The 27,735-nt window shown below is 38.3% G+C and overlaps 1 protein-coding gene across 2 annotated transcripts in view; it reads right to left on the bottom strand.

Moving 5' to 3' along the window:
• SLC36A4 (solute carrier family 36 member 4) overlaps positions 1-27,735 on the bottom strand; it is a 54,901-nt gene that overhangs the window by 6,423 nt on the left and 20,743 nt on the right. For both annotated transcript variants that reach the window (XM_059412539.1, XM_059412547.1), the window contains 6 exons: positions 27,375-27,470; positions 25,448-25,532; positions 20,282-20,509; positions 18,214-18,312; positions 11,205-11,374; positions 2,324-2,493 (listed from right to left, as the gene is read on the bottom strand). In XM_059412539.1, coding sequence (XP_059268522.1) covers positions 2,324-2,493; positions 11,205-11,374; positions 18,214-18,312; positions 20,282-20,509; positions 25,448-25,532; positions 27,375-27,470 — 848 coding nt within the window. The remainder of the gene's footprint in view (positions 1-2,323; positions 2,494-11,204; positions 11,375-18,213; positions 18,313-20,281; positions 20,510-25,447; positions 25,533-27,374; positions 27,471-27,735) is intronic.

Consider the following 27,735-nt stretch of genomic DNA (forward strand, 5'->3'; position numbering starts at 1 on the left):
CCCCAACTCACTTCTCCTCTCCATCTCCCAATGTCCTCTGTGTTATTCCTTATGCTCCACAAGTAACTGAAACCATATGATAATTGACTCTCTCTGCTTGACTTATTTCACTCAGCATAATCTCCTCCAGTCCCATCCATGTTGCTACAAAAGTTGGGTATTCATCCTTTCTGATGGAGGCATAATACTCCATAGTGTATATGGACCACATCTTCCTTATCCATTCATCCGCTGAAGGGCATCTTGGCTCTTTCAAAAGTTTGGCACCTGTAGCCATTGCTACTATGGTACAGATGGCCCTTCTTCTCACTACATCTGTATCTCTTGAGTAAATATGCAGTAGTGCAACTGCAGGGTCATAGAGTAGCTCTATTTTTAATTTCTTAAGTATTTTTAAGTAAAAGAGCGAAGTAGGGGGCACCTAGGTGGCTCAGTCATTAAACATCTGCCTTCAACTCAGATCATGGTCCCAGGGTCCTGGGATCAAGCCCCACGTCTGGCCGCCTGCTCGGCAGGAAGCCTGCTTCTCCCTCTCCCAACCCCTGCTTGTGTTCTCTCTCTCACTGTGTCGCTGTCAAATAAATGAATAAAATCTTTAAAAAAAAAAAAAAAAAAAAAGAGGGAGAGAGAGAAGCAGCAAAGAAACACTAGCCATTCTGTGTGTCATGAACTCAGCTCCTGAGGAGAGTCCCAGGCTTCTAGGAACAGACTCTTGGTAGCAGATGTGCAGACGGATCACTTCGATATAACAATGGCGGCCAGTGCACAGAAATGGGTGCAGTTACTGAACTATCAGAAGTTATTAAATCCCTGTAACATTTTCTTCAAGCTCCTTCAAGTGAACTTCAGTTACTAATTTTCAAAGGAGACACACTTTCAGAATACAGCAGTCTTACATCTAGGATAAAAGGACTCGTACTGAAATCAGCCTTTTTATTTAGTACGGTTGTCAAAATTCAGTAAAAACAATGTGTAAGAAGTATTTCAAAATGTCGTAAAGTGACTTTTTCCTATTGAATGTTTTCTTAGTCATCAGAGTATGGGCTCATTGACTTCACTCATTATGATTTATCTTATTGTTGCTATAATTCATTTAAATGATTACTTTGGAAAATAGGTCTCATTTACTTTTCCCAGCTTTTTCTTTAGATCTCGGCATAAGTTCCACCCCAAGCTGCTCACTGAAATTTACAGTTGTCTGTCCCGAATTTCTAACTCTTTCATTCTCTCGCCTTGATTGGGCCAAGGTGGTTACTCGTATCTTCCACAGAAAGCTGACCCATTTCCAGTGGTCCCTGGTATCACTCTAAGTAATCGTCAGTTCAGTCATCTTATACTTGTGGTTATAACAATAACGGTGACAATTATAACTGCTGGCTACCTACTTTGTTAATATTCTTAAACCCTACAAAATATGCCATAAAAGGAAGTCTTTCTTCATTCCACAGTTGAAAAAAGAGGAGCTTACAGATGGTAGGGAACTTGTCTAAAGACACTGGCAGGTAACTGGTAGGTTTAAACTGTCAGGTCAGTGTGGCCCCAAAATGCACACTATTTCCCACTGAAATAAAATCAAGCTGCTTCTCCACAGGTCTCCATGATTACTGCTCCCTGGTGAGGCATTTTATAATGTGAAACCTTAGGAGGAGATTACACACATTCCTTCAAATAGTAAGTAAAATTAGCCACTGAGATTATTAAAGACCAAAACAAAACAAAACCCATTTCTATAGGTAGTCATGGAGATTTAAGCAGTTAAATATACAAAAGTTAGCAGAAATAAAAAACCTGAGGAAAACTAGAATCAAAGTAAAATGTCTATCAACAATGTAAGAGTCCCTTATATATCTAATTTAAATATACTTATATTTTTTTAGTTTTTTTTTTTTAAAGATTTTATTTATTTACTTGAGAGAGAGACAGTGAGAGAGAGCATGAATGAGGAGAAGGTCAGAGAGAGAAGCAGACTCCCCATGGAGCTGGGAGTCCGATGCGGGACTCGATCCCGGGACTCCAGGATCATGACCTGAGCCGAAGGCAGTCGTCCAACCAACTGAGCCATCCAGGCGTCCCAAATATACTTATATTTTTAACCACTGATGCATTTTCAAAATAATAATCTATTAGTTCTTTTAAATGTAATAAGATCTGCTCTATGTTTTCCTTCTACAGTAGTAGAATAACAGAATTTTAACTCAAAAAGTATCTCAGCTATGTAAACAAAACTGATTTTAAAATATTAAAAAATATACTTTACGTAGCTTCATTATATGACACTCAACAAGAAAAACTGATGATGCTATAAATGTATAGTAATACTTACACGTAATAGCAACCAAGAAGGACCTTATGGCAAATTCACAGATTTGTTTCCATTTAGCATGAAATTTGGATGTGATCATAGGGATGATGATCTCTGCCGGAACGTAGAACTGAATTGAATATGTCACAAAGATGCCAAAGGAATATAGAATTTTTACTGATTGATACAACCTGTTAAAAAAAATTTTCAAAATTCAGTCATTCTTTTTTCCCCAGATATACTGAGGTACAACAAGCAACACCGTTAAACAGGTAAAGTGTACAACATAATATTAAATATACACTGTGACAGGGTTCCCACTATCGAGTTAATAAACACTTCTATCACCTCACATATTTGCTTTTTTTTTTCTCTTTTTGGTGAGAACACTTTGATTCTACTCAGTGAATTTCAGTTATATGCTACACTGTTACCAACTGTGGTCACCACGTTATACATCAGATCCTTAGAATTTCTTCATCTAACAACTACAAGTTTGTACCCTTCTAGCAAACTCTCCTTTTTCCCCATTCACCAGCCCCCTAGCAACCGTTGGTTGACTCTGTTTATGTGAGAGAGAGATACATATATTTCACATAAAGTCAATGTGAGATCAACTGCATGTGTGTGTGAATCTTTTTTTAACTTCATGGACATGACACAGAGAAAGAGAGAGGGAGAGAAAAAGCACAAGTAGGGGGAGCAGCAGGCAGATGGAGAGGGAGAAGCAGGTTCCCTGCTGAGCAGGGAGGCCGATGTGGGGCTCGATCCCAGAGCCCTAGGGTCATGACCTGAGCTAAAGGCAAATTGCTTAAAAGACTGAGCCACCCAGGTGCCCCACATATTTTTTAATTAATCAATTTTTTAAAAAATGTACTTATTCTAGGGAAAGAAAACATATGTGAGTGAGCAGGGGGAGGGGCTGAGAGAGAGGGAGAGAATCCTCAACCAGAGGCCCCGTTGAGTGCAGATCTGGATGGGGGACTCGATCCTGGGACTTTGAGATCATGACCTGGGTTGAAATCAAGAGCCAGCCACTTAACCGACTGAGCCACCCAGGCGCCCCATACGTATTTTTTTAGATTCCACTTATGATGAATGCCACACAGTATTTATCTTTTCTTTCTTTGCCTGGATTATTTCACGTAACATAATGGCTTCCAGGTTCATCTACGCTTTTGTCTTTTTTAAAAATATATTTTATTATTTGACAGAGAAAGAAACAGCAACAGAGGGAAAACAAGCAGGCGGAGTGGGGAAGGGGGAAGCAGGCTCCCACTGAGAAGGGAGCCCAATGCAGGGCTCAATCCCAGGACCCTGGGATCATGACCTAAGCTGAAGGCAGATGCTTAATGACTGAGCCACCCAGGCGCCCCTACACTGTGGTCTTGACATGAATCTGGCTTTCTTCTTTTTATCTTTAATGTTAACATAAGTTAAGAAATCCAACACAAACATAGGCCAGTATCTTACTAATTAGATGCTTATTAAAAAAAAAAAAAAGTCAGCGGGTCTCTACAGAATTTCTAGATGACTGGTGGACAGTTCGTTCTGACAAGTCCAGAGGGCTTAAATGTGGCAATGCAACGGTTTGGGAATACTGCTGCAAAGATTTCATTTTAGGCTAACCCAGTGTTCTAAAGGCTAGACTGTGTCTCGTGAAGAATCAATGTTTTCTCAACTCTCTTTTAAAAACTAGAAATACTATTACGTCTTTGATAACTTACTGATCTATATATAGAAGAAAATTTCACATTGAACTCTGAGTTACAGTTCTCCTTAAAAAACTTGGTAGGTATGTCATTTGTTGCAGAAACACCATCATTCTTAGGTCCAAAAGGAGAGCATTTAAATGGTTTCAACTTAAAGAGTTCTCCAGATTCTATAGGAATTTCACCTATGTTAAAGTTGCATTAGTAGGGAAATAAAGTTTGTTAGTTGGGTTGATGCCCAGTGCTTCAAAACAGCACAGCAACGTTCAGTTTTACAAATGTCTTTAGATTTCTACATGGTAGAAAAATCTTGTCAAAATCAGTACCCATGTCTGGATAGAGTCTTTGGTTAACTTCCTTTTGTCTGGCTTTTTAAATGTTGATAGTGGCACAGAAAGAAAATGCAGTATCAGAGGACTCAGACTATAGAAACTATTCTCCTGGGTTACAGATAATAAAACTGTTTTGTTTTTTGAAATTTCGAGTATTTTACAACAGTTAAAATAGAAAACCCCAAACAACGGGAGAGAAGACTGAGGAGGGAACATGCCGCAGCATCAGGGGTAGTGGTCAACACCCACGTCCTCTTGAGGCAGAACCTTCCCTGACAGCCCCGTCTTCCCGTGTGACAGTCCTGCTTTCCCACCTGCAAGGCCCATCTATGCCAGGGAAGAGTGTTTCTTAGGAAAAAAAATGCAATCCTTTTAAAGAGAAGTGACATAATCCACTTTTGGTAGAGAAAGGCCTCAACATTTAATTGGACTTTAAGCTTATTTCTGATGTCTTAAGATTTCAAGTAGCGAAGATTATAAATAGTTCTCTAAACCATGGCCACGCGGGAAGGAATTCTGTAAGTGTCCACCTATGATACATGCATTAGAGGAGTGAGTAAGAGAAAGGAAAGAAGTTGAATAGAATCAGATTCAAAAATACTATAAACATAATTACAGAAAGAAGGAACTCCTTAGGGCTAGCAACAATAAAATCTTAATTTTTAAAACGATTTCAGGATATATTTCTCAGCTTGAGGCTTAAAGTTGAAATATAAATGGTCAGGGGGCGCCTGAGTGGCTCAGTGGTTAAAGCCTCTGCCTTTGGCTCAGGTCATGATCCCAGGGTCCTGGGATCGAGTCCCACATCGGCTCTCTGCTTCTTGGGGAGCCTGCTTCCTCCTCTCTCTCTGCCTGCCTCTCTGCATACTTGTGATCTCTGTCTGTCAAGTAAATAAATAAAATCTTTAAATATAAATGGTCAGTTATTGCAATGCACAAAACAACTGAAAGACTCCTGCCTCATATACTGATATGTAACAGCAGATAATTAAATGAATATTCTTATCAGTTTATTATTTGAACATTCCTTTTGTTGTTATTATTTGTTGTTTATTTGTTATTATTTGAACATTCCTAATTATCTTTTAACTTACATGTTTTTCAATATGGTTAACAATATACTTAAAAATACATCATTATGCATGTAGGTATAATTACTTTTCTATTGATTTAAAACAAGTTATACAGACTTAAGAATTTGGTTATTACTAACACAAATCAGTAAGATTAAATAGAATAAATGTGAAATAAAATGGTATGAGACTTTTAAAAGCTAATATACATGCTATTTATCAACAAAGAGTAATAAAGATGTTTAAGAAAAGCATTGCAGTCTATTGAAATCAATTGTTCTATTCTGACTTCTCTGTTTTAAGAATACTAGTTTCATCTATATTTTCAATCACTCTGTTTTTCTCTAATCAGGTTTTCTACAGGTATTATCAACCTTGGTTCTCCTTTTGGTGTGAAGCAGGCATCTATGTACTGTTTTAGAAATGAAGAGTTGAAAGAAGAATCTACCCTATAAACTCTCTCTCCAAAGGATAAAACACCTTCTTAAAGTCACAAGAATTTATTTTGAAGATAGAGAACATAAATAACTTTTAAGTAACATCTAATGCACATTAAAAAGCATTCTAAAAATCACTGCCAAGGGGTTTTGTTTTTTTAAGATTTTATTTATTTATCTGACAGAGAGATAGAGCCAGAGAGCACAAGTGGAGGTGGGTGGGTAGGAGGGGGATGGCAGAGGGGCAGGGAGAAGGCGGCTCCCCGCTGAGCAGGGAGCCCAATGTGGGGCTGGGTCCCGGGACCCTGGGATCATGACCTGAGCTGAAGGCAGACATTTAACCAACTGAGCCACCCAGGCATCTCCTGTACTTTTCTTTTACTATTTTTTAGATTCTATTTATTTATTTACTTTAGGTGGGGAGGGGCAGTGGGCGGGGGAGAGGGAGGGAGCAGACTCCATGCGGAGTACGGAGCTGGACATAGGGCTCAATCTCTTGACCCTGAGATCACGGTCTAAGCTGAAATCAAGAGTTAGATGCTTAACCAACCGAGTCACCTAGGCGCTCCCTAATAAAACAATACTTAATCGAAATGTACAGATATGAGGGGCGCCTGGGTGGCTCAGTGGGTTAAGCCGCTGCCTTCGGCTCAGGTCATGATCTCAGAGTCCTGGATCGAGTCCCGCATCGGGCTCTCTGCTCGGCAGGGAGCCTGCTTCCCTCTCACTCTCTCTCTCTCTGCCTGCCTCTCCATCTACTTGTGATTTCTCTCTGTCAAATAAATAAATAAAATCTTTTTTTTTTTTTAAAAGAAATGTACAGATATGAATATCTCACAAAATTTCCCATCTGGGAAGAAAGCTGCTGATTCTCCTCTCAAGGGTGAATACAGCAGCTACTCTTGGAAAGACTGATGACTCAACTTGCCCTCTTAGACCCTTCATGATACTCACGTTAAAAATCTTGAGCTTAGTTCTGTTAAGAAGGAGTCTGTCTGAGGCCTAGCTATAATCCTTACCAAGAAGCTCACCTCATCCTAAGCTGAAAAATACCACCACAAGCGTTATCTAGTATTCACAACTAGACTGACGGCTGTGACCCACTCAACTGGTAGAGCATGTTTGCTGGACTCTATGTCCTGTGAGGAAGAGATTCTCACCTGTTCACCGCTGTCTCTCTAGTGCCTGCAGCAAGCACATGAAAGGCATTCGATAAATATCTGCTAGATGCCTTTCATTCTAAATTTGATGTAATAAAGAACAGTCATTCTGAGAGAAGAGTCAGAGGCAGTTTGGCCCAGGATTCCCAGTCACAGGCAACTTTAATACTGGAAGGAGATAATTAAGTCTGTCCTAGAATTTTGAGACCCATTAAAACAAAAGTTTAATGAGAAAAAACAAAGAAACACACAGAGTTTGTGAGAAAGAGAACAAAGGGAATAGTCCAAGAGATAGGAACCTTATTTTTCCAGTTTCCTTAAATTTATTTCTCTCAACTGCTTTTTTATTGTACCTCTTGGCGAGTCTGTTTTGCCCAAATATTTTCATTTTAGGTAACGAGCTCCTCAGAGTTCAACACTCTGCCTGCCTAGTAGGTTCAGCAATTACCTGCCATTACTCAGCTTTATTCGCAGAACGTTCAGGATCCCAGCTCCGGTAAGCTGCAAACGCGGGCTTAGACCTGGGGTTGGTTCTGTTACTTTGGGCGGGGGTGGATGAAGGGCCAGTTCAATTATCTTAATAAATTAAAATGCTACCTTATCCCTTCCCTGTTCTTACATGGTTCCTCTCTATTTTTTTAACTGATATTCCTATCCAACACATGCTTCACAAAGAACGTCATGTGTGAGAGCAGAAACACCTTTCTGTTTCTTAGCCTTTTTGTGTGTGTGAAAACCTAATACCCTTGATATTTCTTAGAAGTGCTATGTGTGCTGACTAAATGAGTAACATATGAATTCACTCCAGGCCAGTATTTTTCAAACTAACCATGACCCACTAGTGGGTTATGGTATCAACTGAGGGAGTTGTGAAAAGTTTTTTTCTTCATTTTCCCTAAGATACAGACTGGAACAGAGAATACCAGGGGACACTGTATGTAGAAAATACAGGTTTTTATTTAACCTTTTACTTATACCCTACTTCAGTGACTTATAGGAGTGTGGGCAGTGGGCACCACAAAAACACATATATACAGACACACACACTCTTATTTCTAGAAGGTTTTAAAACATTTCCCTTTTTTTATTATGGGTTGTAGTTTAAAAAGGTAAAAAGCCACTAACTGGAACCAAGAAGGCATGGAAACTGTGATGGGGAAAAGGCGGAGGGGTATGGAACAGACCTTGTATTTCAGACCGGTAGAAAGTAAGCAACACAACACAACTGAACAAAGGAAATCACAACAAAAGCGAAAGATGTTTGTTCCTAAGATGTCACTCAGCAAGACAGATGCCAGAATAAATACGTTTGCTATCTTAGGTCCTCTTGTGAACTGGTTACACCAGTGTTCATGCTCAATAATCATCCTCCACTCCCACTCCTCCATGCTATTCGTGAAACAGGCTACTTGACAGGTCCTAAAGACTCCCAAGAGAATGCTTTTTTTTCCCTCTCGGCTGTTATTTAGGTTCTGTTAGTGGAAGTCCTGGAAAAACGCTGCTACAACATCACTCAACTTGGACCCCTATCAGTGCCCTGGTTCTATTATCAGGTAACAAGGGACATGCTCTTCAACTCAGAATGCTAGGTAGCAAACATTTACCAAGGCCTCTTGAGCGCCGAGCCACGTGCTAGATCACAGAGGTATATCCTACGCCTAGAAGCTGCGGGGTTCCTGTTCTCAAGGTGCTAATGATGCAAATTTACTTATCATCTTTCAAACACACTCTTTGCTTCAAAGTCTAAATGAGACAGACTGAATACTACTACTCATTACTGGTTTGAAAAGATGACACCTCAGTCAATAAACAGTAAATAACTTGGAGCTTCTCTAATCCATACTCGCTTTATCCTGCGCTGCTTTATAACCCAGCCTTTTCTTGTAGGACGACCCCAATGAACTCGGAGAACCTATGTCACAGGGCATTAAGAGCCCTGCACAGCATCCCAGCAGTAGTGGCTGAGAGCGCCCCAGGCTCCATGACAGCCGTCGGCTTTTATACCCACAATAACCAGCACCCTGCCCCTTCTCTGACTTCCTAGGCCTATTGCCTGAAGCACGGGGAGGGAAAGGAAGAGGGAAAGGAAGAGACATAGAACATCAAGAAAGAAATTTTAGATACAATCCTATGATCATGCCGGTCCAAACTTCTCATTCTACAGAAGACTATCACTGTGAAGAGATGGGCTTCTCCGCAGTATCCCTCAGTCGTGGCTGTTATTTTAACCAGCCCAGATGCACAGACCACAAAGAAATGAACAGCAGGCCGCAGATTCAAAGTTATGCTGCCTCTGATTTCATCACGGAAACACATATATCCTAAGGCAGCTAATGTTACATACAAGGTTGTAACGATTCCCACACCTCCCACAAGGAGAAGGAACTAGCCAACACCAGCTTGCTCACCAAAGAATTATGTATCTTGACTTGCTTTCCATTTTATTCCAGATTTTTGTTTCTTAGGATATGTGTACTATATCCTTTCCTCTAAACGAAAAGCAGGTGACTAGCTAGGCTTTCTTGAACATAGATGATGATGTAATGGTCCCTTTTCAATGGAGACGTGCAACTAGTTCTGTTCTAAGTGTAACGCCACAGCCAAGAGGGGTAAGGGGAGAGGCGGGAAGGGGATGCAGAAAAGGCAAGGATTACACAGAGCTACTGCCAGGGCATAAACGGCTCCCTCAGGACTCAGCTGTGAACACCCAAAGCATTCCCCACTTGTCTCCCCCACACTGCTTCGCCATGCTCTGAACTCTCTGGGGATAGGCACATCTTAACTTGACATGCAATGTAACTCCCCCTTCGGTCCCTGCTCTTTTTAAATACTTCTGTGAGTAAGAGTAGGGAAGAAAGTTCTGAGACTATTTCCACCTATATTTTATATTTGACATTAGAAGTACTTGTCAATTTTATTTATGAAATTGTTCTTCAGATTTATTCTAAATATTATTCTTAGTAGGGAAAAATACTACTTTCTAGACATCATATAGTATTAGAAAAAAATAAAGAACTATGATACCATACTTTTTAGCAGCCTTGATCATCTCTTATATTAATCTGTTTAAGATTCTAGCCTGTATTAAACTATTATAAAAAGAGACATATTTGGAAGAAACACAATTATGTAATCAACTATAATGTAAGTTAATGAAATAAATGCTTAAAGTTACATATCTTGTCTGTGATCATGTCTCTAGTCTGAAACGAAGGTATAACATTTGACACGTTTCCATCATGAAATAAAAATGTGTCACAGCTAAAGTAGAAATATAGTTGAAGAACACACTGCATGTTTGCCCTTTGTGAATCTGGGAACTATTCGAGGTACATTCTATCACAACTGTCTTCCCATATGCATTTGTTCTTACAACATTTTTGACTCCAGTAAAAAGCCGGGCTCAGAGGACTACTGAGTGATGGATTAAACGCCCAGCTACCAATAGGAAGCCAGTTAGAACACATAATACTTAAAAACACTGCAGGTTTGACTTCTATCCAAGCAGCTCAAGGAGCAGTGGGGCATTAATTGAATCAGCATTTTAGCATTTATTCTTTGTATTTATCAAAACTAAGGAGTTACTTTCCCTTTTATAAATAAGGAAGCATGTCAACATGGTAATTGCTGCCAATAATCTTTTTAAAATCCCCAGAGACTAAACTCTGGAAGAAGGAAAAACCCCATTACTTCATTTTGTAGAATATGGTTCTAATATTAAGAGAATATTAAGAGGCACCATATTATTTTTTTAGTAATATGTCCCATCTGTGTTCTGAAAGGATCTGGGGTACATACCTATTAAGGCTGACCAGTAAAACAGTGAGGGTCATAAGTGGTGGCTTTTATTATTTTATCAGGAATCCAGGGTGTTGGATTATTTGGCAACAAATACAAGTATTACATTTTTTTATTACAGTGAGTCCACAGTAAAAGAATCCACATTTTACTTTTATATTTTACTCAAATTTGGAATATGTTACAATTTTTCATCTTTTTAAAGAATCCCAAACAAATCTGTAAAATCACAGATGGTCTATTCTGAAGATTATGAAAAAATTCAAGGTTACACAAATAAGAAAGCACAATAAAATTTTTAAATGTTTAAACCATAAATCCAAAAATACACCTTTATCACCAAATATCGGTAAGCTGTATCTAAGGGCTAACAAACTCGTATCTACCTACCATACATCCTGGGGAAGATTCAAAGTTATGCTGCCTTTGATTTCATCACGGAAACACATATATCCCAAGGTAGCTAAGGTTATATACAAGGTTGTAACGATTCCCATGCCAATATTCAAAGCTTGGGGGAAGCGTTTTGATTCTTTCATTTGATTTTCCAGTGGAAGGACCTAAGAAGAGATGCAGGTAATACAAGTAACTGAACACAATCTAGTATTCCATCTTACACATATATGTATATTAATCTTTCTAGAGTTTATATGCACATTTTATTTCCTTTAAAATAAGACCTAATTCAATCAGAGAAACTCCATTATCATATAATCTCTCTGATATGAGGAATTTGAGAGGCAGGGTGGGGGTTGTGGGGTGTAGGGAAAGAAAAAATGAAAAAAGATGGGACTGAGGAGAGAGACAAACCGTAAGAGACTCTTAAGCTCAGGAAACAAACTGAGGGTTGCTGGGGTGGGGGGCTGGGGTGGCTGGGTGATAGAGATTGGGGAGGGTATGGGCTATGGTGAATGCTGTGAAATGTGTAAGCCTGATGATTCACAGACCTGTACCCCTGAAGCAAATAATACATTATGCATTAATGAAAAAATAAAAATAAAAAATAAGACATAATTACTGAATATTTTTATTGGTGTTATATATATTTTTACATTACAGATTTTTCAAATCCTTAAAATAAAAACATCTGAAATTAGCTCTTAGCAGGCAAACCTGTCAGATTTTTTTTTAAATAAACTTTTTTTGGGGGGAATAATTTTAGATTTACAGAAAAGTTACAAAGATAAACAAAAAACTCTCATACACCCGACCAGTTTGCCCAATTGTTAACATTTTAAACTACCAAAGTACGTTTGTTACCACTAAGAACCAACATGGGTTCATCACTATTAAACTCCACATTTTATTTGCATTTCATCAGCTTTTCTACAATGCCCTTTTTCTGTTCCAAGGTGCCTTCCAGGATGCCACACTGCATTTTGTTACCATAAACCTCCTTGGTCTTCTCTGATCTTTGATGGTTTCACAATCCTTCCTCATTGTTCATTATCTTGACAGTTTGGAGAGCAGTGGTTAGGTGTTTGGTATAATGTCTCTCTGGCAGGGTTTGTCCGATGTTGTCTGATGTCTGCACACTGGGGTTGTAGGTTTTAGAACAAGATACCATAAAGGTGAAATGTCCTTCTTACCACACCTTCTACCAATATGATTTGTCACTGGTGAAACTAACTTTGATCACTTGGTTTAAGGCTGTGTTTGCCAGGTTTCTCTGCTTATAGAGGTCTTCTCTTCTTTCTCATCATATTCTGTTCACTACAAGCCAAGTCACTGAACACAGCCTGTACTCCAGGGACTGGGGAGAGTAAGCCACACCTCCTGAACGGGAAGTGCCTACATAAATTATGTGGGAATCCCCCCATATATGTATTTATTTAACCACCTGTTTATATTAGTATACATTCACGTGTATTTGTTTTATATTGTGGATATGAATCCAAGACACTTATTCATTTTGTTGCTCATGTTCTTCCAGCTTTGGTCATTGAGAATGCCATCAGGTTGCTTCCTGTATTCCTTTGCATGCCTCCGTTCTTTCGGTTTTTTGCTTGTTTTCTTTTCAGCATTTACATACTTTCTAGAACTACAAGATACTCCAGACTCATCTTGAATGTCCTTGTTTCAGCCCTAGAATCAGACGTTTCTCCAAAGAACTTGGGTTCTTTTGCTGTAAAGTGGTACTTAGAAGTCAAGATCAGGGTGCTGGGTGTGCCCATAGCTACTGTGTAACTCTCAGCTGATGTGATAGGAAATACGTGTGTGCACACTATCCCAGCTATACTCATGTCTGTAATTGCTTCTACAGCTAGCCACCTGTAGCTACTGTCTGTCAATGCAGTGAGATGAAAAAGTTATTTTTATTATGTGCAGGGAAAAAAAAAACCTTGAAAGAAAAGAAAGAAAGGCTAATTGAAGAGTTAAGTTTTTTAGGCAAATCTTCAGAGGTTTTGGCCAAATGATTTGACCATACAGTTAAAGATACTAAGAAATAGGAGTAGTAAGAGAAAAACAGCAGCAGCAAGCACACTTACAATGTGCGAGGGGTTCTTCTTTTTTAATTAAGTTAAAATAGTCATATAACATTAGTTTCAGGTGTAAACATAAGAATTTGGTATTTATATACACTGCAAAGTAATCACCACAATAAGTCTAGTTACTATCCATCACCATACAAAATTACAAATTTTTCTTCTGTAATGAGAACTTTAAAGATTATTCTCTTGGCAATTTTTAAATATGCAATAAAGTATTATTGCCTGAAGTTACCATGAGAAATGGGCAAACCTTTAGTTCGACTCACCAACTAAAAAGGAGATAGGGCTCAAATAAATAAAATCAGAAATGAAAGAGAAGTTACAACTGATACTACAGAAACACGGAGTTTCATAAGAGACTACTGCGGATAATTAGATGCCAAAAAATTGAGGAACTTGGAAGAGATGGACAATTCCTTGAAATATACAATCTTCCAGGACTGAATCATGAAGAAATAGAAAATCAGAACACTAAGATTACTAGTAAGGAGATTAAATTTAAAAAAACTTCTAACAAAAGTCCAGGACCAGGTGACTTCACAAGCAAATTCTACCAAAATTCAAATAATATTTAAATACCTCCTCTTTCCAGATACTTCCAGAAAACCGAAGAGGAGGAACAATTTCAAATTAACTTACAAGGGCAGCATTACCCTGATACCAAAACCAGACAAGGGCACGGAAGAAGAAGAACAAGAAGGAGAAGAACAAGAGGAAGAAGAGGGGCGCCTGGGTGGCTCAGTGGGCTAAAGCTTCTGCCTTTGGCTCAGGTCATGATCTTGGGGGCCTGGGATCGAGCCCTGCATTGGGCTCTCTGCTCAGCAGTGAGCCTGCTTTCCATTCTCTCTCTGCCTGCCTCTCTGCTTACTTGTGATCTCTGTCAAATAAACAAATAAAATCTTTAAAAGAAGAAGAAGAAGAAGGAAGGAAGGAAAAAAGGAAGGAAGGAAGAAAAGGGAGGGAATTATAAGCAATATTCCTGATGAACACAGGTGCAAAAATCCTCAACAAAATATTAGCAAACCAAATTCAACAATACATTAAAAGGATCATATATCATGATCAAGTGGGATTTATTCCAGGGATGCAATGGGTCAGGATCTACAGATGAATTAACATGATACACCAAATTAACAAAATAAAGTTTAAAAATTGTATGATCATCTCAATAGATGCAGAAAAAAACACTTAGAAAATTCAGTATCTGTTCATGATAAAAACACTCGATGAAGTTTATATACAGGGAACATTACTCAACAAAACAAAGCCTTTTAAAACAGGCTCACAGCTAGCATTAATTCAAAAATGAAAAGTTGAGAGCTTTTCCTCTATGATCAGGAACAAGTCAAGGACGCCCATTCTCGCATTTTTATTCAGGTTAAGTGCTCCTTTAATTCCAAATGATAACCTTGCTAGATACAGTATTCTTGGTTCAAAGTTTTGTTGTATTTTTTTTTTCCTTTCAGTACTTTGAATATATCATGCTACCCCCTTCTGATTTTTCTGGTGAAAAATCAGCTAATAGCCTTAAGAGGGTTCCCCTGTATGAAACAAGTTGCTTTTCTCCTGCTGGCTTTAAGATTCCCTCTTTGATTATGTATCTCTGTGTGGATCTCTTTGGGTTCATCTTATCTGGAACTGCCAGTTGAACTGGGTGACTCTTTCCTTCCCCAGGTTAGGGAATTTACAAGCCATTATTTCTTTATTATTTTTTGGCATCTTTTTCCCTCTCCTCCTTCTAGGATCCCTATACTGCAAATGCTATGTTGCCTGGTGTTACCCCAGAGGTCCCTTACGCTCTCTTTACTTTCTCAAATTTTTTTTTCTTTCTGCTGCTCTGTTTGAGTGAGCTCCACTGTCCTGTGTTCGAGGTCACTGATCAGTCCTGCTTCATCTGGTCTGCTTCTGAACCCCTCTAGTGTATTTCCAGTTCAGTAATTGTTTGTATTCTTCAGCTTTATGACTTCTGTTTGGTACTTACTTTTCTTTTGCTTTTTTGAAGAACATCCATTGTTCTCCCAGGTTTCAGGAGCATCTTTATGGCCATGACTTTGAACTCTTTAACAGGTAGATGACTTATCTCCATCTCACTAAGGTCTTTTTCTGAAGTTTTGTCTTGCTCCTTCATTTGGAACATATTCCTACACCTTGTTTTTCTTAACTCTCTGTGTTTGTTTCTATGTATTAGCTGAAACAGCTGCATCTCCCAGTCTTGAAGGAGTGACCTTGTATAGGAGACGAACTCTATCATTCAACCTTGCCCTAGCTCTTGGTTGTCTCTTGGACCTTTGTGATTATCTAAGTAGCCTAATTTATTCTTGATAAATTTCAGTTGTTGAAGGTGTGCCAAGGCCTGCCAGTGTTCCAGTGTAGGGATTTAAGTCAGTACCAAGTTTCAGGATGATGGAACTCAGATCCTCAGGAAGTAGCTTTTAAAGTATGGAAAGACACAGTCCTATGGTACTTTGTAAATCCTGCTGGCCTCTAGACCAGGAGATCTGGAGGGGTCTGCTGGAAGGACAGTTGCAAATTCAAGGCTTCAGATAGAAGCCCCTTTCTGGGGGGAACCAGCAAGCTGTAGCAAGACCAGAGGGCACAAGATGGTATTTCCCTGTTTACATTCCCTGAGAGCATTTCCACAGCCTCAAGATATGTGACAAACCTAAAGCCTATCCCTCGGGTTAAAGCTTCTGCACCAGCAAATAGGCCTTTTTCACTGGCCGACTTGTGGTGCATTTCAGTCTGCTGTCTGTGTAGTGCCCTCAGTGTGGCAGGCTGCCAAGAACTTTCTTTCCCATTGTTCAAGTCTCATGGGGCTCTGGCACACAAACCCTCCTACACCCCAGAGCCAGGTGATCAAGGGGCATCCCCAGTGTGGACTACGCTCGCCCACAGCTTTATTTAGTAAGGAAGGGCAAGGACACTGGGGGCAGGGCACGGCCACCAGTGTTAGAAAGGCAGCAGGAAACTGCTGTGTTTGTGAGTGTCCACCTGGACAACCATGAGAGAGGGGGGAACCACGGATAGGGTGCTCGCCAGTGCCTCCATCCCTGGGGAAAGTCCCAGCTTGTCCCTGCCCCTCCAGCAGATGCTTTTAGACCAGCAAATGAATCCCCTTCACATAGAGTCTAGGTTCCTTTCAAACTGCAGCTTTCATGCCAGTTTCTGAGTCCATATACAAGTCCTTCAGAAGGAGTTTCTCAGATCCCAACAGCCCTTTGGATCCTTTGAATGTAAGCCTAGTTGGGGGCTTATCTCTCGAGGGCAGGTTTGAAGGGCTGGGATGCCTGATGTGGGGGCACAAACCCCTTGCTCAGGGAAAAGCTCCAGGCCTATAAGATCCCTCCCTGTATTGGGTCGCTGCAGCAGGGGCAGAGTTTCTGGTGAGAACATATCTCTGTCTCCCCCATCCAGATGGTGCCTCCTCCATCCGTCTTGAGGTGGACCTTTTACTCCTTTGCTGTGGAGCAGCTGTTCAGCTAGTTTCCAGGTCCTTCTCAGAGGCCATTATTCCACATGTAGTTTTAGTTGTAGTGTGTCCATGGGAGAAAGGGAGTTCAGGCTCTTCCCTTCTTGCCATCCTGGACCACCCCCTGCCAGGGATTTTTCCAGATGCTTTGCAGGCAGCACCTCATGTAATCCTCACAATAGCCCTATACCACAATAACTCCAGTAGCAGCTCTACTTCTTAGGTAAGTCAGATCCATATGGAAATATTAACTAGTTAATAGGAGAGAGAACCATCTGGATGTTCTGGAGATAATCCAGACCTAAAATAAGGGACTATGGTTAAGAATGGTGCCAGCACAGCTAGCACCATGTAGGCTCCCTCTGGGGCAAGAAGCACTGTGGGTGTTTTAAATGTAATTTCATTTATGGGGAACTATGAAAGAAAAATAAACATGCCTTGATTACCAATGGAATGGGGGGAAACGGACAAAGTGAAATGAAACGTTCCAATGTTTCAAGCTTGAGTGACTGAAAGTAAAACTAAGAGAAATAGGGAAATGAGAAAGTGAAGCTAGCTTTGGATTAAGAAAGTCTATGTCAGCTTCAGAGCTGTCGAACTTGAGATGTTAAAGGACAACTTAACTAGGTACGTCTAATAGTTAACGAGAACTTACTGGTTAAAGATGGAAACGAAAATCTGCAGTTATGTCTGTAACCGTCATAAACAGAACTGTAAGAATTCGTGAGAATTCTCTAAAGAAGAATTAAGAGAGAGCAAGAACCCAAGTAAAATGGTATAAAACTGTCTTCTAGGTCGTATTTCATCTGTGGTTCATATAGGTATGTGTAAGTGTTTTCCCTCCCGTACTAAACCATTAGACATGGAGAGAGCAGAGAGTGATATTTTATCTTCCCCAAATGTACACATTCCAGGCTTTAAATAAACTGGAAGCATCTTAAATGGAAATACTTAATATCTGAGGATCCTCAGGGTGCTTGTATTTCTTGGTAGTAGCTTTATGATAACATCATTTCTCAAAACAAACATGATATGTATAAATCTAAAGGGAGAATTTATATTTGATTCTTCTATGTAATGGCAACTTTGTAACAATTTCAATTCCCTTAAAATCATCTAGTCTATAAAATGTGATGCTTGGGCTCTTTCTGAATAATTTGGTCTTGGCAGACGAGATAGAAGACAGATAAAACAAAATTGGCCATGAATTGAATTTTGAAGCTGGGTGATGCTGACAAGAAAGTTCATCTACTATTCTCTATTTTGTCTTAGGCTTGAAATTTTCCATAATAAAGTGTTAAAAATCTAAACTGAACTATAATTCAAATATAAGCTACCAAACTACAAAACAAAAAAGAAAAAATGCATTTTTTAATGTAGTTGGACTACATAAATCTTTGTGTTGCCTTAAAAATAATAATAAAGAGTAAATCCTTACCACTCCTATGCCTTCAAAAGCAAACACAGCAGTACCAAAAAAGAGTGGGTATTTTTTCCAACCAGCCACTATTGGAAGGTTGTGGGGACTTGGCATATTCTAGAGAAAGAAAACAAAATAAGAGAAGTTAACGTCTTTACTTATTTTAAATTCTTTAAAATAAAGAGCAAAATCATATACTTCTGAGTTTTACAACAGCAAATGTATGTTATAAAAGTGAGTAATTCTTTCAATAAACACTTTAAGCATCCTATGTTAAATGTAGCCAAGCTGTTAGGACTTCACTGCCAAAAGCCATTGTTTCCCTCATGCCCACACATTCCATCTGGGCTAAACGCTTCTGATTACCTGCTGCTACCTTCAAGTCCCGGGCTCTTCACTCCAGGTATGGCTCCTGGCATGACAGGAAATACACAAGCATCCTCAGTCTGAACTGAGAGCCACGGTGTCAAACCCCACTCACGGTGTCCAATGAAATCCATTTTCTACTTTGTTTCCATTGCTCTTTCAGTCTCCAAGGTACCTGCTCCTAACTTTGGCTTTTTTACATCATAACTCTGCTGCTTCCTAGTACAGGTCTCCTCCTGGTCTCTGTGTCTTAAACTTTACCTTGACAGTTCTCATTACCCTCATTATTTGTACATATTCCTTGACTTTGGCTTTGATTACTTGGTCTTGACGCATAGCCTCGTTCCAACTTTCACTATCTGGAAACTCACAAATGCACATCTTGTTCAAGAGCTCTGGTTCCACAATGGCTCTATTTTCCAGCTACACCTAGACTGGTTCTCACTCTGCCCTAGTTAACTGGAAGTGGGATTCAAGACAAAGGAAACAGGATGAAAAAAGAAACTGAAGTGTGAATGCACATGGATAATCTGGGAAATAAAGAGGTCTAGAACATCTGAAGCACAGGGAGACATGTTTGCTATAGTGATGATACATGATGGAAAACACAAGCTATGGTCAAAGTGAAAAGGGTAGTAAGTGTCTGAGTCATTTGATAACATCAACAGTTACTCAAGGCTCACACTGTTCCCTCTACCCAAGGAGCCTCCTTTTCTGCTCCGCTAACTCTTACAAGCTCAGCTAAGGATTCATGAACTATGGAAAGCCTTCTGAGACCTTCCGGCCTGTCCTCTTCCACTCTTATGTACAGTAAGAAAATGTCGACAGATTTTGGAATTTGGTGGGGGAGGCAGGTATGAAACAGAGTTTGTAATAAACTGCCAGTGGAGGTTTTAGAACAACTGCAGCAATAATATACAAAATGGGTTGGATGAGAAAAGAAGAGAACAGGAATGCTTGACCTTTTCTGAGTCACTGGCCCCTTTTGAGAAATGAAAGCTATACAGTGCTCAGTAGAAGAATGCATATATATATAAACATTAGATCTTGCAAATATTTTGACTGCATCTGCAGATCCCCTGAATCCCATCAATCAAAAAAAAATTTTTTTTTAAGGAATACTTCTTTTATGGTTGGGCTCCCCAGACAATGGACAATGAAATCAACCGAGGTCTTCTGATTAAGAAGTTACAGACTAGGGCAATGGCAGTGAACGGACTAGGGCAGTGGCAGTGAACTGAGATGGTAGCAGCAAATAAAGGAAAATTAAAAAATAAAATAAATAGGAAAATAAAAGCAAATAAAAGAAAATTTAAAAATTATATCTATACTCCATCTGGAAGCTGGTTCAAATCTTAAAAGAGTAAACAAAACAGTTCTGAGGTCTTTGTTTCATGTTGCACTGTGTATTGAGGCATGATCTTAAATCTCACAGCTTCCTAGGGTGGGTATTACTCTTTTCTGCAGCAAAGTCATAAAGCCCAGAAGCATATTTACCAAAATCTAAAACCAGACCTGAACACTAAGCCTGTGCTCTATGGCACACACCTTTCAAGCTGATCAGTATCCCCCAACCAGAGACCAAAGTTGACTCAAAGTTGATCGGTATGCCACATAACGAGGCAGGGGTCTTTACGTACCACTGCTTTCACCTCCAAAGTAAACAAAGAATTTACTTATTAAGAAACACATATGACAGTTAAAAACATATTATACTTACCCTAATGACATACTGATAAATTATCACAAGGCTGACAGCCATGGAAATGTTGGCAAGGAATGAAAGCACAAACAGATTCTTTAGCTCACGAATGAAGACCAAAAGAATTATGAATGGTAGAAAGCAAAGCATATATATCCTTAGGTCAATACTTCTTCTCTCGCAAGGGTTTGAAGAATTGGTACTGTTCAAAAGAAATACTTTACTCTCCAGGAATCCTTCATGAACCTATATAGCATTACCAGGAGAATAAGAAAGAGGGGGGGGGAAATTCCATCAACTTATAAATAAAAAAAAATAAAGAAAATTATTATCTATATACTCTATGTTAAATTCCTTTATGATTAGTCAAATATTTACCTTTTTCAAGATAGTCTAGCTTCTTAGAAATATATATTTATCAAGCTTAAGGATAATTAAATAGGATAATCTTCTTTGCAAAATAACTTTTTATCATACTGTAAAAAGAAGGTTCACTAGAAAATGATGAGGATGAATTTACTAATTTATTTTGAAGCTTTGTACTCATGATCCCTGCAAAGGTTCAATTTGTTTTTGAGATAATCAAAAGTGGATGCATACTTGTTAAGAATGACCATATCCTGGGGCACCTGGGTAGCTCAGTGGGTTAAAGCCTCTACCTTAGGCTCAGGTCATGATCCCAGGGTCCTGGGATCGAGCCCCGCATTGGGCTCTCTGCTCAGCGGGGAGCCTGCTTCCTCCTCTCTCTCTGCCTGCCTCTCTGCCTACTTGTGATCTGTCAAATAAATAAATAAAAATCTTAAAAAAAAAAAAATGACCATATCCTACTACAACTTATTTTCTTCAGAGGAGGAAGCAAGCTCTAAGTTCCTCTAGGAAATGTACAGTTGTCAAGATAAAGTTTAGAAATCATAGTCTAACTTTAAAACTGTTTTATAAAACAACTGTTTATAAATTATCATCACTATCAAAAAATACTTAATAAGAATCCACTAAATTCATTGATGGCCATGTGTTAGATGTAGGTAAATTTCTGCTAGAGCAATACACTTCAATAAATCAGTTTTACCTTAAAATTTATTCAGCCATTTCTATAAACCAACATTTAGTGTTCAAGAGAGATATAATAACTTATAGTTTATATATATTAAAAATGGTCTCTTATCCAATTAATTCTGTGATCCAATTTACTAAACTAGAAATGAAATTATAAAGGATTTTAAAAATATTCTTAAAAACTCACAGCAGAGGCAGACAATATTGTAATTTAAATACTAGTGAAAATCTACTTGCCCCCAAACACTGTACCCCCTCCCCACTGAACACATGAACGTGATCAAGTCTCCAGATACATCAATTTTTAAGAACCACAGCCTACAGTAATAACAGGAAGCAGTTTTTGAGGACTGAACTAACGTGGTACACAACATCTCATCTCATCCTCAAAACAACTCTCTCTGAGGTGGGTTTTAAGAAAACAGGTTTAAGGAGGGTTAAAAAAGCTTACGTAGTATCAAGTCAGTAAGTGGTAGTTCTAGGATTCCAGCCCAGGCATGAGACTAGAATTCAGATTGTGACAACTGCATGCTTTAACTGGACTAAATACCCCCATTGCAGAGGGGGCCCTGCCCAAGGAGCCGCCTGGCCTCTACTCTGACATCCCTCTCTCTAAATATACTAAGTATTAAGAGGCCTGCAGGTCAGAAGTTTAGAACAAAAATTATAGTATGACTAACAATTCAAGTGTTTATTTTAATTTTATATTTACAACTTATGAAAAGCAATGTTTAGTGTATACATCATCTTAAACTGCAGGGACTATATTTACGAGTTTAAACTAGATAGGCAACTTGTAACTCACACAGTGCTAACAAACTCTCAGGTTACATCAGAAACCACTTAAACTGCACACCTCATATTTATCTTGTGACTGGTCATCACAACTTTCTATTTTATATTTTACAATTTGAAATAAAAGATTGGTAATTCACGTTACTTGGTTTTAAGATTATAAATTTTTTGTTGACTCAATTTTCCCAATTGCAAATTTATTTATAGCCAAATGCTTCTGTATCTAAGAAGTACTGCCCATAATCAGATTAGATAATGATCAAAATTAAGCTCTAACAAGGATACCTGGCAAGAGAAAATCAGTTACATAACCAATTTTAAAAAGGGTAGTTTGAATGGTGAGATGGTTGAGAATATGAAATTAATTCTATCACAAATATCTCATAATAATTTAGTATTCTTTGGCAGAAAGACAGTTATAAAAATTGTCAGGATTAAAAAATAAAATAAAGTGTAGATACATACCCAGAGCAAGATTCAGGTAAACATTTGAGTCCTTTGATGCCCTCTAGAGACAGATATTGGCTATCTAATAGGACTTCCTATGATCTCACATGTTTACCAAAATGCAAAACACTGAAATAAATATTATAAAATAAAATTACTAAATTCAGTTGTTTCCATTTAAAGCTTAAATTTACTAACATCTACTACTTATGAGTTTTCAATGATTCAGTAATCTAATGGTTAGAATTCCAAAAGTAGATTATGTTCTTCAGCAAAGCGAAAATAAATGCAGAACTAAAGACCCTGTATTTCTAAACTACTTCACATTTTGCAAAGGCTTTCACAAACTTTTTGTCAGCTGAGCCTCATGGTAAGTTTAGGAGGAACAATGGGAGATTTTGTTGCTATTCCCATTTTACAAGTAAGGAAACTAAGGCTTGACCAAGGATAAGGGGATCTTGATCCATGTGTGACTTAAAACTGAGAGTAGGGATTTGAATTTGGACCTTCTGTCTCTGAAGTCCATGGTCTTAGGTTAACATTATGTATTTTTTCTGTTAGTGTAATATCCTTTCCCCATTCTTCATGCCCATATATACTATTTTTATCCTTCTGAAATTCTCTAGAGTATCTTAGAGTAAGAACAGAAAGGAGCTACCCACAATGGGCTAGAATCCTGGAGGCACTACCCATCCTTCCCCCTCCCTCCCCCCAATGCTCATAATGACTTAATGGGACTAAAAACAGCCCTGCGGCAGTTACAGAGCAGGAGGTTCCCTGTATGTACTCCCATCTCCCTGTATGGCAACTAAACCCCCACTTCTCTGATTTGATAAAATATTGCATCTTTGTTTTTATGTGGATTAATGCAGTAATAAACTTAAGAGTTTTAAACTGTAAGAGTAGTAGACGGTAAGGTGGAACCACCAGCGTGTCTACTGCTGGAGACTGCCGTCAGATGCGGGCTTCTCTGAAGCGTCTGTCTCAGGGACCATCTGTCCGCTCTGCTAAGGCGAGGGGTTCACTATTGCTTTCAAAACCTCTCTCAAGTCTGAGCATCTTTTTCCATGTTGCTTTTTATGCCTCAAAAGGACTTTTGTCCTTCTATCTACAGTAGGCAATTTCCTTCCTCCTAGAAAGTCACTTTTTCTACCTGGTCTGCTTAGAATATGTGCAAATGATTTACATTCTTCCAGTCAACTTTGGAAGCAACTGATTCTATTCTGCAGGAAAACGTCACCAGCCCTAAGCTTACAGACATCTATTCTGTCATACTGCACGCACACACAGCTAAAATCAGACATGATCCTGTCCAGTGACGGGTGGCAGCTGGGTCACAGACCTAGGTCTCAGCTTGAGTCACACGACTTAGGGCACACTGCCCATGCTTTGTGAGAGTCAATTTACGCATTCAAAAAACGAGCATTGTACATTACAGAGTAGTTGTAAAGACTAAATGAAAAAATGTCATACTTTATTAACATAAAATTATAAGGCATTATTAGCATTAGCCATAAATTCAAATCAAGCTTTTTGGAAGCTCTCTTGGGAAATATTAGAAAAGACACATTATTGCCAAGTTGCACAATCCTAAAAAGGGATCATTTCCCTTGTATTCCACATAAATGACTGGTAAAATGATGTGTCTTATCAGTTCTTAATACCAGATAGCCTCTTGACTGAGTTAATAGTCCAAAGAATAAGCAACTTGTGGAATTAAACACTTGTAAATCAAAAGCACATCAACTGTAACAAGCAATGCTAATGAAAGCATTGACTCTCTTATTTATAAAGAAAGGCTGACTCAATGAGCCTTTCCAATATTAAAAATCTAAGCTAGAGGCTTTAGCAAATTATGTCCCATACACCAAATCCAGTCTGCCACATAATTTTGTAAATATGATTTTATTGGAATATTACAGTTTATATTTGTTTATATATTATTGTCTATGGCTAAGCTGAGAAGACCATATGGCCTGTGAAACTGAAAATAATTACTATCTGGCCCTTTCCAGAAAAAGTGTGCCATCCCTGCTCTAACTACAAAATGAAGCATATTTTATACTTGAGAAAGTAAGCCACATATATACTTATATTGCTACATACAGACTCTTTAGAAAACATATTTACATCATCATTTTGCATTAAAATGCCTACAAGTTCTACATACTACTATGTAAGATGTCTACTACTGCAAAATGCACGCGTGGACAGTTAATGAACGTTATTGATGAAAATAATGATTAAAGAAGAACAGGGCATAATGTACTAGTTACAAGCTAGAGCGCATAAGGAAATGTGTTTCGGCATTGTTTGGATAGAGGAGCTTTTTTTATTTCAGTGCTTTGCATGTTTGTTCAATTTGACAGTCAGTCTCTACCAAGACTGCAAACCACTTGCTTGTAAAGCAAATCCTTAAAGTATGGAGACAATTTCAGAACACTGCACATTTTTGGATGTAGTATCTTTCCAGATAATAGCAATAACTACTAGATTTTAGTAATACCCACTTTTTACTTTACTTTTTAGGTTACTGGCTAAAACCTTATATATTTATTTATGAAAAAGCAATATGCTCCCCAATATGCTCCCCAAACATCTGTGTTTCTGCTAAATTTCAGGTATCTAAGAGTCAGTTAAATTATGTCCAGTTCAGATCTAACAGAACAAACACTACTGATACATAATGGCAAGAAAAGTAAAATCAACAACAGTAGTAGAAAATCCAGCTTACAAAAAAGGAGACAAAAGGAAAATTTATAAAGGAACATGGCTTATGAAAGGAACACATTTCCGTGTTCAACCAGGGCTTACTCAGAGGAGATCTGATGCCATAACTATAGAAGTGGGAGAAACTGATCTCAATAGCTGGAGGAAAATACTTACTTGTTTTACATTTTCAGCTAAGAAGACAATATAAACACTACAGAATCCCAGCTGTGTTATCACCAGAAAAAAGTCAACCACACTCCTGAAAAGAGATACCCACAAATAAGATCACTAAGAGCTGCTGATACATCAATATATTTTTCTCTTTTTAAACTATTTTAAAACATTTTGTTACAGCTTACATTCTTTTCACTTCCTTCAAATAAGAAATAAACAAAATATGTATTTTTCTACAAACGGCACACATTTATAATCGGTAGGTCACTAGAATTATTATTGAGCAAAAAGATGTTCCATTAAGTTAAAAGGTGAAAATTTCCCTATCATTTATTTCTGAAATTCAACAGTCTGAGTATCTGCTTATAAAACAACTTAGAAAACATTTCATCTTTTAGATTAGGCCCGTCTCTCCTGCTTCTCGAGAACTTTTCCTGATTAACCCAGGGTACTTTCCAGCCCTCCCGGCTTCATATCATTTGCAAGTATGATGAGTGAGCAAGCTCTCCATTATCCAAATCACCAATAAGAACACGGAATGGGAAAGGACTGGAGGCATGGCCCTGAATCATAAGACCAAAGACCCTTCCAGTAGCTTAGCTCTGTTATTGTTTAATGAGATACTTAAGAAAATTCTAGCTACATGAAATAGTGCACAGTAGTGGAAAGGGAATGTCACCAGTCAAATTAGCATAGTTTGGGAATGGTAGTTCTAAATCTGCATATCTAGTAATAATACACAGCCCACATTTCTCTATTTTGTTTGGAGAACGATGAGTGGTTACAACAGCATGCACCTACTAATTCATTACAGCTTTTATCTGACCACGGATGTTAACGTGTCAAACAACCTGGTCCACAGATCTATACACCTTCCTTCTCTCATCTGAAACTGGAAGGGCCCTTGCCTATCTTCACTCTTGTCATAACTACAGCTCTCATAGTTCTTCGGGGATCTCCCTTGTAAATAATCTTGGTACCCTATAACAAATTCAAGTCTCTTTTCTCTGATGAGCTCCATTTAAGTATTCCCTTAAGATCTTTTCATCCACCTTGGATTTTAGTATCCTACTAACAATCATTCCAGCCACATCTACTTGGAAAGTCATTCTTCTTGATAGAAAAAAACGGACAAAGCTGTGTCTACTCTGGGGCAGAAAAAGGAAGAAGATGGGGTTCTGGGGCAAATCCTAGAGCATAAGGCCATTTTCTTCTTCTTCTACTTGGCATATCAAGAACTCTGAGCAGTTCATAAACAAATCTCACTTCCTACAAATCTCCAGAAAGGCCATATTGAACCATAAAGTCTCTTAGCACTGTTTTTTTCCCCCCTGCTCTTAATTTCCCTTACACATATCACTGGTACTACAGTGAGCATTTTGTTGATTACCCATGCTTATTTTTCCAGTCCTGTATTCATCTGGCTTTGATCAGTCATGTATACCAATGATAGTTACATTTAAACAATAAGACAGTAAAATTAAGATTATGCTAAAATACACACTTCAAATATCCCATAAGCATATAGCTAAATACCACAATTTAATCTAAAATAATGAGTCTGCAACATTTTTCTTGCTTTTGCTCCTTTCCTTAAAAACATATTAGCACGATTATGTCATAGGTTAGCCAGATGCTTTATAAATGTCATTTTATTTAAAATACTATAGTAATCCTGTGAAGTAAGTATCACCATAAAGTCATCTGATGGTGAGAAAACTAAAACAAAATGACAAATCATTTGATTCAGGTCATAAAACTGAAAAATGGTAGAGTTGAGATTTGAACCCAAGTCTGTGTAACTCTAAAGATTATATTTATTCCCCCAGCTTTATCATACTTCTATTCATGTATCTTGCCAAAATTAAAATAGTTAAAAAATGATGTGATTTCTGTAAGCAGATATTAACAACATACAAGTGCTTACCGTCCCCATGCTGCTTGCTTCTGAAGACAGCTCCAAGGACTTACTTCCATAGCAAAACTCACAGTGTCACTATAACCTAATGTTGACTTTTTGAACCTGTAATTTAAGGACACATGTGCATATGAAAAAGGAAAATTTGAAGTTGGCCTATAAATCCAACCCTTGAAAAGAACATCAAATAAATAGGAATTAATAAATGCAAGGCCATGCACTGACAGAGGAGTTTTCGAAATTTCAAGAACTGCATACTCAAAGATATGTATCATGAAATTTTAAATGTTATTTTTACCAATATATTAGTTTTTATCTACTGTCAAAGTTTACATATTTGTAGAAGTCATATAATGTAATATTTGTGCTT

Source organism: Mustela nigripes, chromosome 1 (assembly GCF_022355385.1).
Source record: "Mustela nigripes isolate SB6536 chromosome 1, MUSNIG.SB6536, whole genome shotgun sequence".
In the NCBI taxonomy this organism is placed as follows: Eukaryota; Metazoa; Chordata; class Mammalia; order Carnivora; family Mustelidae; genus Mustela; species Mustela nigripes.